General features: G+C 40.2%; 1 protein-coding gene across 1 annotated transcript; it reads right to left on the bottom strand.

The window, feature by feature from the left end:
• Positions 1-9,498: 9,498 nt before the first annotated feature.
• On the bottom strand, positions 9,499-13,845 carry LOC104267919 (chromosome unknown open reading frame, human C3orf38; the record flags this gene model as incomplete). Its single annotated transcript, XM_009873363.1, has 2 exons — positions 9,499-10,092; positions 13,625-13,845. Coding segments are annotated over 2 exons (815 nt in total), but the record flags the coding sequence as incomplete, so codon positions are not given.
• Between the last annotated feature and the right edge of the window lie 609 nt (positions 13,846-14,454).

The following is a 14,454-nucleotide window of genomic DNA, read 5'->3' as shown; positions in this document are numbered from 1 at the left end:
CACTGGTCATCCACAGCAGAGAAGGGGCACCCCCGAGGGGCTGAGGGTAACACACAGCAAAAGAAAGGGAAGGAGAGACCAGGAAGGTATATGACTGAAGCTGACCCCGGGGAAGGGAGGAACAAATTTTCCCTAAGTGGCTATTTTTATTTGTTTTCTTTCTTCTCAAGTCCACAATTAAAACTTCATGTTATTTGGCAGTAAAGTCAAGAAAGTTTTGCCCATGACACATAATCCCAAATTAAATTTGCCCTTACCTTAGAAGGTTACCTTAGAAGGTTCCAGCTTGCACTGCCCAGGGAAGGACTGGAGTCACCGTCCCTGGAAGTGTTTAAGGAGAGGCTGGATGTGGCACTTAGTGCCGTGGTCTGGCCCATCTGGTTCTGTTGGGTCATAGGCTGGACTTGATGATCTCAGAGGACTTTTCCAGCCTCAACAATTCCATAAATCTGTGATTATTCCATCCTATTGTATACAACTATTTCACAGAGGTGCAAATCTAACACACACAAAGTACTAAACAACGTCAGGCATCCACAAAATGGGTACATAAAGTATTTCAACTTCACATTCCTTTACATTACCTTAGTAGTCAGTGGTTAAGGTGCAACAGGTAAATTCTATCCTTATAATCCCTCTAGAGGAGGCATAAAGGGTGCAGACATTTCATCGTCTTTGCTGAAACTGTAGCTGATGCGGATGCATGTACCACTATCTCCCTTGACAACAGGCCAGCACAGAGAGCTCATAGTTTGGTCACTGTCAGTCTGTCCCAGATGTGGTAATGCATGTCACAGACAAAATTGAAAATTCAATTGTAAATTGAAAGCACTGAGATCCTTTTAGTATCATAACATCTACTTCTAATAGCAGTGTTTAAACTGCTTGCATCTCATAAGCTGAAGTTTCTAATTTCAGGAAAAAAAATGGCTATTCATCAGAACATTTCAGAATACACATCAGCTAGCAAGTAACTGAAGACAAAGTGTTCTTCTGTAATAAACCTCCATAATAAAAACACCAGAGTAAAATCCTAAAGTTCAACTCAATACATCACGCTAATCTTCAGAATGGGATTTTCTCACCACTAATCTTGTTAGAGCTAGGGCACTGTGCAAATATAGCTAAACCCATAATTACTGAAGAGATATTAAAAGGATCAATTTATTTCAATAAAAAATGCAAACTTGGAGAAGAATTCGTTAATACTCAAAATCCATCCTTGCAATAAATAATACTAATGAACTGAGAAAAAGGAATACATGAACAAGTACTGACATGATGTCTTAGGCTTATTGCTGTTAAAGAGGAACTGACAATTAATCCATTTGAAATGTAATTCTAGTAAGGGAAATGCTAGAAAGCGAGAAGACAACTTGTTAAAAATATGTATGTACGTATACACACACATTTGAAACAGGCATTACAATGAAAACTAATTCAATTTGGTCCTAAGGAGGCTATAATACCATTTTCAACACCCTTAAGTTGTGTTTACATTAGCAATGAAGCTGTGCAACAGGAGCATAAACCAGCTGTTGCTGAGCTGCTGCCAGCACACAAACCATGTGTATGCTGCGGGTGGAAGTTACCACCAGTTAGCTCCAGGCTGGGCCTGTGGATCGATTGCTGAACGGGGTACCTTAGGTGCAGGGCTCTCCACTTTGGTTTTGTCTGAAGGGAACTCAAGAGTGCACACTGCAAGGGTGCTCTGTCATGCGAATCTACACACACAGATGGTGCGTGTGGCAGCAAACATGAAATTTTCTTCAAAACCAGCCTCCTGACTTGCACTAAAATGCTTCCTACAGTGGAAGAATTCAGAACGCTGTGGAAGGTTCACTCTAGGACAAGTACAGCAGAAATCTTAAGTGCAGTGCTCACCCACGTTACCTAGATGATCCAGTGACAATGAGGGGTATCTGAAAGAGTCTTTTTGGTGCCAGTGGGCTGTGACAGCTGTTAAAAGAGAATGTAAAGACCTTTTTCCATATGCTTGTGAACTTCTGCAATTGTCTGAGAAGAAAAAACAGCAAACGCTTGTTTAAGCATTTTGGAATTATAACGCAGCTATTCAAATAGCGCACTTGGAGTCAGCCAGGCTGCTTTCATGGACACTTGGAATAATTTTCTATAGGCTTCCAGTGCAGACTAAGGCAAATTCCACCCTCACTGCTCCTCAATTTTCACTGGCATTTCACTGAAGGGAATTCCTCATGGCTCATTTGTGACACAAAGAGCAGACTCATGTCACGATGGGATCTGCATAGGCCACAGGATGTGCTTCTTTGTAGGAGATTAAAGCTTTGTATATTACAAGAGTAGACCTGATCACAATCTATTTTTTAAGGAGTAAGTTGAGAGAGTGTAAGAAGTTGGAAATGCCAATGTGTGAAAGACAGCTGTCATAAGTATGTCAATTACCTAATATTATTTTTACCACAGAATCTGCTTCTCCCCTCATTTGTGCGTGGGTTTGAAAGGATGTAGAGCACCCTAGGTCCTCTAACAAGTCACAATACATCTAAGACTGAAAATGCCTGTCCAGAGAGCTGAGATACTGCGATCTAACTAGAGAGACAAAGGGAACAAGTGGCAGAAGTGTAGAAGGTACATTAAAAGAAAAATACAAAGATTGAAAACTCTTCCCTGACAATTAAGTGGAAAGAAGCATCTCCTCACTGTTTTCTACATGCCATCTGAAAGTTTTATTCAACTCCCCAAGTCTTACAATGGAGGAGGTGGGGAGTTACTATTTCCTGCTGCCACCTCTCTTGGTGGAGGAGCCCTAGCTTATTCACTCATTCCTTGCCAGAAAACTGTTCCTGCCCATTATTAGGGACAATAACTTTTTCTTCTTTTTAGGCTCTCAGACACAAGCCGCCAGGCTTGTGGCAGACTTCAGCAGCTCAGGAAGGAGAAAGACAAAAGATGAGCTGCTCTTTTGTTTTGTTAAATCACAGTGAAGTTATTAAAAAAATGCCATTTCCTTTCTCTCCACAGTCTCCTTTGGGAAAGTGCTGGCAATGCACCAAATCTTCATCTAAATGAGAAGCTTTGGCCTTTATTGGTTTTAAAATGAGTGGTTTACAGTGGCACATACACCATGATATTACTTCCTTTGCAAGTTCGCTCTCTGAGTGCAGAGAAGAGGCAGGTGCACAGGACTTACACATCCCTCGCTCCTTCCAGCAGGCGCCTGCCTCTTCCACAGTGGAGGCCAACCACACCAAAGAGCAGAGCTGAGGAACTGTCAGGCTGCATGCCATTCCCCCTCTCCTTTCCAGCTGCATAAACCTGCCTGGCAAGCTGCACAACTACCTATGTGAAAAACGACTACAGCTGCTTTAACAGCTGATGACTGCCAGTGGCTTTCTGGATGCTTTTCACTGTAATTTTACAACTGAAGCCACTACAACTTGAACCACTGTCTCTCCGCACAGATAAGACTATGGCAAAAACGTCTGCCTTGTTCAATTCCATGCTTCTAATGAGCCCCTGTAAGGGCAATCACTGCTGGCAACAAGCCCAACAAATTTAGGGGTTTTGTTCTCTCTAAAAGTTTATCAAAGCAAAATGTGAAGTTTCTTACATCTCATTCTACTCTGCAAAATGTGATGGGCTGGGCTCGTCTAGCTTCTATGCTCAAATTGGCTGCTTCCTTGGCATCTTCAATAATGACTGGGACATCCAGACAACAAGAAAAAAAAAGGGAGGGGGAGAAAAAGAAGCAGCACTGACCAAACACAGCATGACATGGAAGACTATGGATTACCTCTGAATAAGGGCAATACTCCTCTAGTTGGGCTGGAGATCTGATTAAGATTTGCAGTTACAACCAATATTGAGAAACAACAACTGTGCTACCTTCAGGATCCCAGCCACTCAAGCTAGGCATTCTGAAAAAAAAAAAAAAAAGAAGTAGATGCCAAAATAAATGGATTTGTTAACAAGTCAGCTGAAATTTTATTGCCAGGAAGCCATCTTATCACCATAATTTTTCCCTCTACAATTGTAGTACAACAGGTTTCCTGAATATCACAGCTTGACTATATCACCGATGGGTCAAAATCTTTAAAACATCCTTCAGATCCTTATCGAAGGCTGACAAGATTGCCTTCCAGCCTTCCTTCTGAAGAAGGCAAGGGAGCCACTGGCAACGTCAGGCCATTTGGTTGCCAGCAAGGAAATGGATAAAAGCAGGCGCTCCCTGCCCTGTCTCCAGAGCAGCCTCCAGGAAAGAATCTGCCACCAGATGTCACCAGAAGGCCATTAGGCCTGCTGAGCCCAAACCCGGCCTGATTTCCTACAAGCAGGGCAGGGAGAATTACACCATTCTTATTACCCTTACAGTTACACGACCTCGTCTTCTTCTACTACTGTTGTCTCAAAACTGAGTTCGTTTCCCGGAGTGCAATAAGTCAGTCTCACACACCGATACGAGATATATTGCTCTTTATTACAAAGGTACTGTGATCAAACCAGCACACCTTGATGCTTTTGAAGGTGATTTTTACAAATGTTATCATTAACAGATTTCCAAAGACATCCCACTAGTATCTGATTGGTTAGAAATCTGCGTATTTTTATACAATCACAGAATCAGCGAATGTCAGGGGTTGGAAGGGACCTCAAAAGATCATCTGGTCCAGCCCCCTGCCAGAGCAGGATCACCTACAGTAGGTCACACAGGAAGGCATCCAGGTGGGTTTTGAATGTCTCCAGAGAAGGAGACTCCACAACCTCCCTGGGCAGCCTGTGCCAGTGCTCTGTCACTCTCACAGTGAAAAAGTTTTTCCTAATGTTTTTTTGGAACCTCCTATGTTCCAGCTTGTACCCATTGCCCCTTGTCCTGTCATTGGATGTCGCTGAAAAGAGCCTGGCTCCGTCCTCCTGACACTCTCCCTTGATGTATTTAGAAACATTTATAAGCTCACCCCTCAGCCTCCTCTTCTCCAAGCTAAAAGAGACCCAGCTCCTTCAGCTTTTCCTCATAAGGAGATGTTCCACTCCCTTCCTCATCTTTGTGGCTCTGCGCTGGACTCTCTCAAGCAGTTCCCTGTCTCTCCTGAGCTGAGGGGCCCAGAAATGGACACAATCTCTTCCCCTCCCTTGTACTCCAACCTACCTGCACATGGGCCCACCTAAATTGCTTTACTTATCCATCTCCCCTCAGTCTTTACTTATGCCTGGACTAAATGAGTTTAGCTTTTTCTTGTCTCTGGCTACTATGGCCCCTGCTGTACGTTGTATACTTACTACACACTAAGTATGTCATCACTGTACAGAAGGTAGGAGAGCCCTGGGTTTTGTGTTGCTGAATACATTAGACTCAAAACCAGAGCTTGATGGTTCAGAGTGAAACACATCTAGAAAAACAGTTGCTGCCAAGCCGTGCCTGTTAATTCCAAGCTGTAGAGAAATACCACATTTAAGTCCGGATTTCTACCTTGTTAACTGAAAAAAAAAGAAACTTCCAAGCTGCACTAAGTTTTCAAAAACAAAATCCTTTGAATGCTGGCTGAAGTGCATTGCATGAGCTAAAGGCCAAATCCTGTGAGGTTTGCTCTGTCGACTACAGGCCTGTATTTCCTTTTTTACAGAACTTCATCACCTTGTAGAATTTACCCTCCTCAAACACTTGGGGGAAAACAACAAGCTGTCAAGGTAAATAAGGGGTTGCAAGAAACAACAAGCAATGCAAAAATGAGTATCTTTTGACAAGGGAACACAGAAAATCTCCTGTCTTAATGAAGACAGTTAAAACAGGAAGAAAATAAAAGCAGAACAATAAAGAAATGCTGAAGTTCATAACTCAGAATGTCTTTTTTAGCTGCTTTGATAGTTGTGTAAGTACCTCAACATTGAATTTCAAATGTGAGCATGCATTAGAAGAAACAACTAGCAAGGGCATGGGTATTACTTACCCTATGAAGACAGACTGAGAGAGTTGGGGCTGTTCAGTCTGCAGAAAAGAAGGCTCTGAGGAGACCTTATGGTGGCCTTCCAGTATCTCAAGGGGGCTACAAGAAAGCTGGTGAGGGGCTTTTTTAGGATGTCGGGTAGTGACAGGACTAGAGGGAATGGATTGAAGCTAGAGATGGATCGGTTCAGATTGGACGTGAGGAAGAAGTTCTTCCCCACAAGGGTGGTGAGACACTGGCACAGGTTGCCCAGAGAGGTGGTGGAAGCCCCATCCCTGGAAGTTTTTAAGGCCAGGCTGGATGGGGCTCTGAGCAGCCTGATCTAGTGGGGGATGTCCCCGTCCATGGTGGGGGATTTGGAACTAGATGATCTTTAAGGTCCCTTCCAACCCTGACAATTCTATGATTCTATGATCTTTAAATTCTACTCTAATAAATGCGTCTCTTTAAAACAAAACTGTTAAAAATATATGACATTCATCCAAAATAACTGGGAAGTAGAGGAAAAACAATATCACTCCAGCTCTGAACAGTAGTGTCTAAAGTGACAAAATCACTTCCGTAAGTATTTCAAGTTTTTTGGCTGCAGACAATTTAGACAAGTCCTAACTCTTTCTTTAAAGTCAAGGTTAAGCTAGAAGTATCTTCTTAAATTTACCCTGCAGTTAGTGTTTTCTACTTATAAAAAAAAAAAAAAATCTGAAAATGACAATGACTTGAAAATTGAATTCTAAACTCCCAGTAAGGATACTTATTATAACCAGAACACCAGAAAACACATCTGTGATATCCTGTGGTGCAGTACTGCAGCTACAACCTCACAACTCCGACATGGCACAAAATGGACATGCTTCTACATACACAAAATCTCAAGGAAAAGAGGCACCGCCATCTCTCTGCCTCCCCTACAACCTAACTTCAAACAGGTCAGCCCATAGCAACTGGTCAGGCAGCAGCTGTCAAAACCCAGTTCTACCTTCTTGGCAAGACGGAGAGCCTAAACAACCATTGTAAAATTGGAATCCTTTTTTCCATGCGGAAATAAAATGCGTTTTAGAAGGCATGAGCATGCTTTTACAAGAAGAAATGCAGGCCTGGGAGAAAAAGAGGAAGTGGTATCACCGAGGGGGAAAAAAAAAAGCATACCAGTTAATAACTGCAAAAAGAATGTTACTCAGCATCAGCTGACTGTCAGTGCCTACCAAATATTCAGGTGGTGAGATTGTACAGAGCAGATACTGTACAGATTCCTGCATTTTGCAGCAGCAGCCTGGGATAACTGCTGCTCATCAGCAGCCATCAACTTGCTCATTAACTGCTGCTACCAGCTGCTTCTTGGCAACTACAATTTCAAGTAGCCCATAAGCACACAACAAAATTAGCTGCTGCAAAAATCAGTTAACATTCAGCAGCTAATGAGCACTGACTAATGTATGCAGACTCTTAACAGCCTGATCAACAACGCAAGAGCAGCAACTGCACCAACAGGTCATGAGTAGATCATCTAGCACCTACCCCACTGCAACAGAGTAGGAATTTACAGAGAGGTCACAAGGTTGTGACAAGCTAACATTTTCTTACATACTTTGTGTAGGAGAACTACAGGAGAAAGGACACGTTCATTACGTACCAGCCTTAGTAAAAAGCTGATTTCCCACAATGATACTCGTATGCAGTATTCCGAAGCTATCAGACATAGAAGTTTAAAATGCAAGAATTAACAAAGCTTGCTATCTTGTCACTTGCTTAATCCCACAGAAATCCAGGTCATCACCAAAAAAGGCAAATTCTCATTCCGTTCCTCACGCCAGCACTTGTGTGGCCAGCCTTCTTACCGAGCTCACTGGCCTGAATGGTTTCTGAAAATGAGTTAGTTTTCCCCGGAATCAGTCCCCACTCCCTCTTGTTCAGAGGTAGCACAAGCATCAAGGAGGAAACCAGGACACTTTTTGAGTGGAGTAAGGGGACCATCGGCACCACATCAGTTTAACACAGTAATGAAGAGTAAACCCTTAGTCATGTTAATTTTTAATGCACTGACTTAAGTAACAGCTATGCTGCCAGTTACAAACAACAGTTCTGTATGACAAAACATTTAGTTAAATTACAGACTGTCATAAGGAACGTTGAAAAGGTACCCACTGAGGCCTTCAGGTAGGTCTTACCTGAAGAGAAGTGCAATTCTCAATACAGACAAGGCAACTACTTCTTCCAAATTCTGAATTCATGTTAATTTTTGTTTATCATACATCAGTAGCTCAAGATGCCATAACCCAACTGTTTATTGGGAAAGAACATTCCAATACAGCATTTGAACTTTTGCTTAGAAATTATTTTAGAAGTTTTTAAAGAGAATTTGAGATTCAGACTTCATAAAAATCAGTTAACTGCATACCAGAATCCTCGTTTCCCCTCGCTCACCTGTAATTGTACCCGTTTTTTAATTTGACAAACATATCAAAACCAAAAGAACTGTTCCCATGTTACAGGGAATGTTGCTATTTTCACAGCTTGTATTGGTGAAGCTATAAAATTAAAACAAAACTCACAATCCAAGTAAGCTGCAGAAAAAGAATCTCTCATCTTGCTTCACCTCTAATCCCTTATAAATAATAAAAAAAAAAGAAGTAAAAAAATCAAGTTCTACAATAGTAATATTTTCAGTTAAGTAGTAACTGGATTATTTACTATCACCTGTCACTGTAACTGCCCAGTGTTAACAAACTGACTTCTAGTCAATGAAATAAAGCTGTTAAGAGTAGAAAAAATTCCTCTTTGGAGAACACATAAAAAAATCACAGCTATTATAATAGAAATTCTGTTGTAAATATACCCAAAATAATTATCAAAGCATTTTGTTCATACAGGGATGGTGAAATCGACGAATTGATCCAAGAGAACCAATGACAGAAATGGATGCCTGGGCAACAATCTCAAATTTATCTGCTTGGGGACACAGACAGAACAAATTTGGAACCATGAAGTACACGGAAAGGGAGCTATTAACCCAAAGAAAAGACTTTAACAATGCTAAGTTCCCTGCATTATCCCACTAAACTGGTCTATTGTTCAGTGACGGCAGCAGTCTCTATTCACATTATTTTGTCTCTGCTCTCCAAAAACTCCTAAAGTGGCAAACTTTGGACTTAGATGTCCATTCAGACACTCACCAATCCCAATTTCAAAAAGCCAGATGCAGTGGCTTCCTGTTACAACTCAGATAAGAGTTTAAACTGGTGACCTGAAAAGAAGCAACCTGTAGTCTGTGAACCCCAAGTCATCTCATTCATTATACACTGCTGCCAAGACATTTTTAAATGTAAACCAATTTCATAACCAAGAACAACCAAAGTAACTCCATTCCTGACTACAGTACAAAATCTAAAGTAATACTCTGAAATATTTGTTAGGTCTTGAAAAGGTGCCCAAAATCATCACCTGTATCAATGCTTTAGACTCTGCACCTCATCCAGCAAATCTGACTCAAAAAGGAGCCAACATCACATGGCTACAACCATTTCAACATTCAACTACACACTGCAAGTGCTGTATGTTCCCCCCCTCATCCAGTCACTCAGTTGTGAAAAGGATTGCTCAGGTTTTGAGGTTCAAACACAGTCAGTTCTTTCCCATCATAAAACTCTTGCAGTTGGGTTGACTCATACTTTATGGAGGGTTTTTCAATGTGCATCCCAGGCTCTAGTGCACCCTGTCCAACTATCTTAAGATTCACAACTTTTATTTTCCATGTATTCTCCCTAATGGGACAGCTAATGAGTCCAAAAACTAGTTCGAAGATGCCCAAACAAGCATTGTCTCTATGTACTGTGCCAGCCACTGCTACCAGTACTAGCCCATGTCGAGACATGGCACACTTCAGTGCATCAGTGTGCAAATTAGGGTTGAACAGAAGATACTCGTCTTTAACCAGCGAGAGCAGACGAAGGCTGACCATTTCTGCACCAACATATTCTTCAACGTTTTTTTCTAATGTGTTGTAACAGAACTTCATTTTGGCATCCTCCCAAAAATGCTGTGGTCCCCATCTCTCTTCAGATTTTACTCCCAAGGGATGTTGAGAATTCAGAAGTGCAAAGAACCACTGACAGAATTCTTCTCCTAGATCATGAATGTCATCTTCTGGTGACTTTTGTCTCTCTTCATGAGTCTGCAATCAAGCACATTTTTTTTTTCTTAGAACTATTTAGCCTTAACATGGAACATTACCACTTAGAACAATATAAAATGATGTAAATGCTTATTTTAAACATTCTAAGTCTACTTCAAGTGTTCTGAGAGTGCCTGAAGAAAAACAACAAAGTAAAATCTCACTTATTTTTAAGATCATGATTATCTTACCTACATATTTTGTCTATACATTATAAAAAAAAAAAAAGAGGAAAACCCTGGTTCTACTGAAAAAGGGCAAGGGAAGAAACAAAATTTCTACCGAGTAAAAAGTGCCCAGGTTAGTAACTTTTCACTGGCCGTTACATTTCCGAGATGGTTACAGAAAAACAAAGATGCAGACCCAACTTGAATAGCTAATCTCACATTAAGGCATATCAACTTACTAAAAAGGGTTTATAAATACGCAATTACATTGACATGTCTGTCTCCTATGTCATGTTGCCTTCAGTCTCTTCTTTATGGTGTCTTTCAATTTGGTGAATTGTGTTGGTTTCTGCTTCTTCATATATCTGATAAGAACAAATAGTGCTTATCAGGAAATTGCTTTTTGACTATGCATATCCTAATACCTGAATCTCAGAGAATATTTCTGATTTATGAGGGTATTTTGCCTACGTCAGTGGAATACACTAGCAAAATGCACATGCAGCAGGAACTGCAACTCAAAGAATTAATGTATTCAAGAACTTTTTCTACACTAAATCACATGCTTTAATTTTGCCCTGTTTGGCACTAACACTGCCAAAAATCATTCAAAAAATGCTTGGTCATGTTAATGAGTGGTGTTTGTAGTTTGCCATATTTCTAAGGGGAAAAAAAGTGCAAATCAAAGAAGGCCATAACTTATGCCACCTTTGCTCCTCAAAACAGACAAAAGTCCTGAGTAATCTCAGTTACTCTTCTTATTGTACAACTGATCACTTAAACCAGACTGAGGCAATATGACAGTGGGATAGGTGGGCTGCAGGGTTTTTCACACAGCAGCATAGGCTCACTCTGGGAAAAAAGGCAACTCCATTCAGCCGGTCGTAAAATTCTTCCTTCTGACTATCATAAAGACCTTTGTTTCACACTGAATCTGCTTAGAAACTACTTTTAACTAGTGAGACAAAGTCAACATTGCTAGTAGGCGGCTAAACTTTCAAAGAATAACTTGAAAAGGCTCAGCCAAAGATTCTTGTCTTATCTAGAAGGCTTAGAGAACCGGCCAGTCAAAGAAAGCACTCAAGTATTCAAAACACATCTTGCGCTAGTTCCTTATAGGTTATGGACAAGCCACTCGCACACTTTTTTGCCTTGTTTTACAGAACACGACCCGCACAAACTCCTAAACCACATCTATGATGTAGGAGAATAAGAAATATTTCACAATAATATTTAAATTTAATGATGGGTTGCTGAGACTGACAACAGAGTGGTGGGTGTAGAGTTTTGAAGCCAAACTCAGAGTAAGCAGCAAAAAACATGTATCAGTGAGGAACCAACGGCAACATTCTTAAAACTGTACTCAAAGAGGGTGACAAACCACTCCAAGTGCTGTATCACTAAATATGTACTGCAACAAAATAAACAGTAAGATTTTTTTAGACACTGTTATGGGTCAAGCTAAGAAAAAAAAATCTATTCCTTGCAATTGAATTCTTTATACGCCTATAATCATATGTACAAGAATAGTAAAATTTAAGCACAAGCATTTAGGAAACAAGTTGCTTAGCAATTAGATATTTAAGACAGGTTTCTAAGCTGATTAAAAAACCACATTTGGTTTAGAGTACGCTTCTTTCTAAAGGAAGCATCACTGTAAAAGCAACAAGTAACATGCTTGTGAGCTTAATTTGAACGTGCATAGTTTTGTTTATGCTTTCCTTTGTCTTACAACAGGTAAGACTCTTTTACTGAAGAAAAATCATCAATTTTTCCAATGAAAAGATACGTGACCTCCAACTGCACGGTAATGTCTTTTTTGAAGAACTAAATGTACAGTTACTTTGTAGGGCTTCTCAGTATTTGCATCTTGACAACAAGACTTTAGAAGTGAATCAAACGTCAAGTTCGTTAATATCTCAGTCTAGTAAGTGTTAAATTAATTATGTTTTAAGTAACATTTAAATATTAAAAGTTCAGAGACTTCTATACAGAAATGCTGTATTTGTTTCACAACACTCTGTAATTAACTTCTATTATGTAGGTTCACATAACATACTTCAAAACAGTGAGGGCCACAAGAATTAAGAGAAAACAAAGGCAAAGGAAGATCCATGTGATAAACCAGTTGAAATTTTCATTCTTTGGGAATGTATACTTCAGGTAATTTATTTTACTTAATTTCAATCATAACACTTCGCTATGGGGTAATACTTGGGATGTGTTCTTGCAAGAGCAACATTTATTTATTTTTTAAGTATATACACAAAAAAAATGTTTTGAAAACAATTCTAAGCTAAATCCTAATTCCCACCAGTTAATTACTGAGAAAAAGCTCAATGCAATAGGTTATCGACAGCTACAAAGCTCTAACAGTCCAGCTGGTGGGGCTGTTGCCCATTAGGTCTCTGAAGTACAGCACTGTACAGCACAGGTGGCTATGTAGAACCACATGGTAAAGATCCAAGACAAATAAAACACTGGAAGTTCATTATACCACGGGGTTTGCCAACTTCAAAATACACATTTAGTTACACTGTATTAAGTGTTAGTAATATCTAGGGAAAAAAATGACACGGCCATGGCACTGCTACAAACTACATTTCAGCAACATAAAAACTTGCTACCATCCATTCTGCATGCCAACTGCGAGAAGTAAGAAGGAAACCAGCTTACAGACAGTGCTACTTTGATTGCACTGTCTCCAGAAGTACTCAAGGCCACTTATAAAACAGGCAATCTTTTATCCATTCTCTCCCTCCTCTTCAGTATTTTAGACCACAGTCCAACTATGTTTTTGCCCGATGATCTACTACCAACAGCATCTTTACTCTGCTCTGGGATGTGTCCTACCAATGGTATCGCTAGGGTCTGGCACGGCTGAAGGATGACTGGAAATCCCACATCTATACCAAAAGTTTAAAACCCACCACATTAAAAAATGCCAAGGGGCTTTGTAGGGTTTCCATACCATTAATACTGCTTTCAGCTGTTCTTGAATCCAAAGAACTATTCAAGAATACCCTCTATTTTAGCTTACAGTACAACTTAAAAGCATGAAGAAGACCATAGACATTAGAGTTCAAATGCATTAATATACTTTGAAGACTGTGCTCTTCACATGATACACTGGCATAACACTTTTAAATGTAATTTAAAAAATGCAATTTAATGCAATCTTTTAAATGCAATTAAAAAATAAAAGTAAAAAACCCACACAAAAAAAAACAAGAGTTAAAGAGATTCGATACCTTCCTAAATACAGGCAAAGAGCCACATTTTACATGTACATTAGCAAATCTACACTGGTCATCCTGCAAAAAGCAAAGCTCAGGTCCTCGGGTCTTTCAGGAAGCAGCACTCACCCCTGTGTGTGGTTTTCTCTCCCCTGACTCTGAGGTACATGTCGTGAGCTTCCCACTCCAGTACTGCTTTACACGATCAATGAGTAGATGTTTCTCAGAGGAAGGAGGCACTGGAATTCCTTGGGCTGCCAAATACTTAAAAATCACGTCTCGACAGACTTTTTTGCGTCTCAAAAGTTCTTCTACACTTTGGCTGTAAACCAAAATGGCATGAATGGCCTCTGCAAGTAAAGAAAACTAAGTTATCAGTTGCCTCTGTCACAATTAAAATCCAAACCTATGCCATTTCTTAAAATCCTGACCAGCACCTCCAAACATAGTACAAGATGAGTCTAAATGAAATGTGAAGACTTAGAACTTTGTTTGCAAACTGAAATCTGACCTAATCACATTAGACATAGAAGATACCCATAGACTTGGGAACATGTTTACAGAACAGGACTGTTTTCACTCAAGACTTTGCTACCTTGTAATCCCTACTTCCAGCAGCGATGGACACTGCATGGAACTTACTATGTATTATTTGAGCCTGATGAAAAGGATGCAACTTTTTCTTCCAAATGAAATTATTAATATTGTTCAAGTATTTTCAAGCAGTTTAGAAACTTCAAGTGCTTCAAGAAGTCTAAAGACTCTTGCATACAACGTATTTCACCTGTACTTCCTAAATTGGAGTCTCCAAATTGGAGACATGGCTTTGATGGATGGACCCCTCAGTGGATAAGGAATTGACTGGATGGTCACACTCAAATGGGCCCCAGTATAAGAAGGACATAGATCTGTTGGAGAAGGTCCAGAGGAAGGTCACAAGGATGATCAGGGGTCTGGAG

Source organism: Apaloderma vittatum, unplaced genomic scaffold, assembly GCF_000703405.1.
Source record: "Apaloderma vittatum isolate BGI_N311 unplaced genomic scaffold, ASM70340v1 scaffold8567, whole genome shotgun sequence".
NCBI lineage: Eukaryota > Metazoa > Chordata > Aves > Trogoniformes > Trogonidae > Apaloderma > Apaloderma vittatum.
Note: the sequence above shows the minus strand (reverse complement) of the source record. Positions and strands in the feature narration are given on the sequence as shown.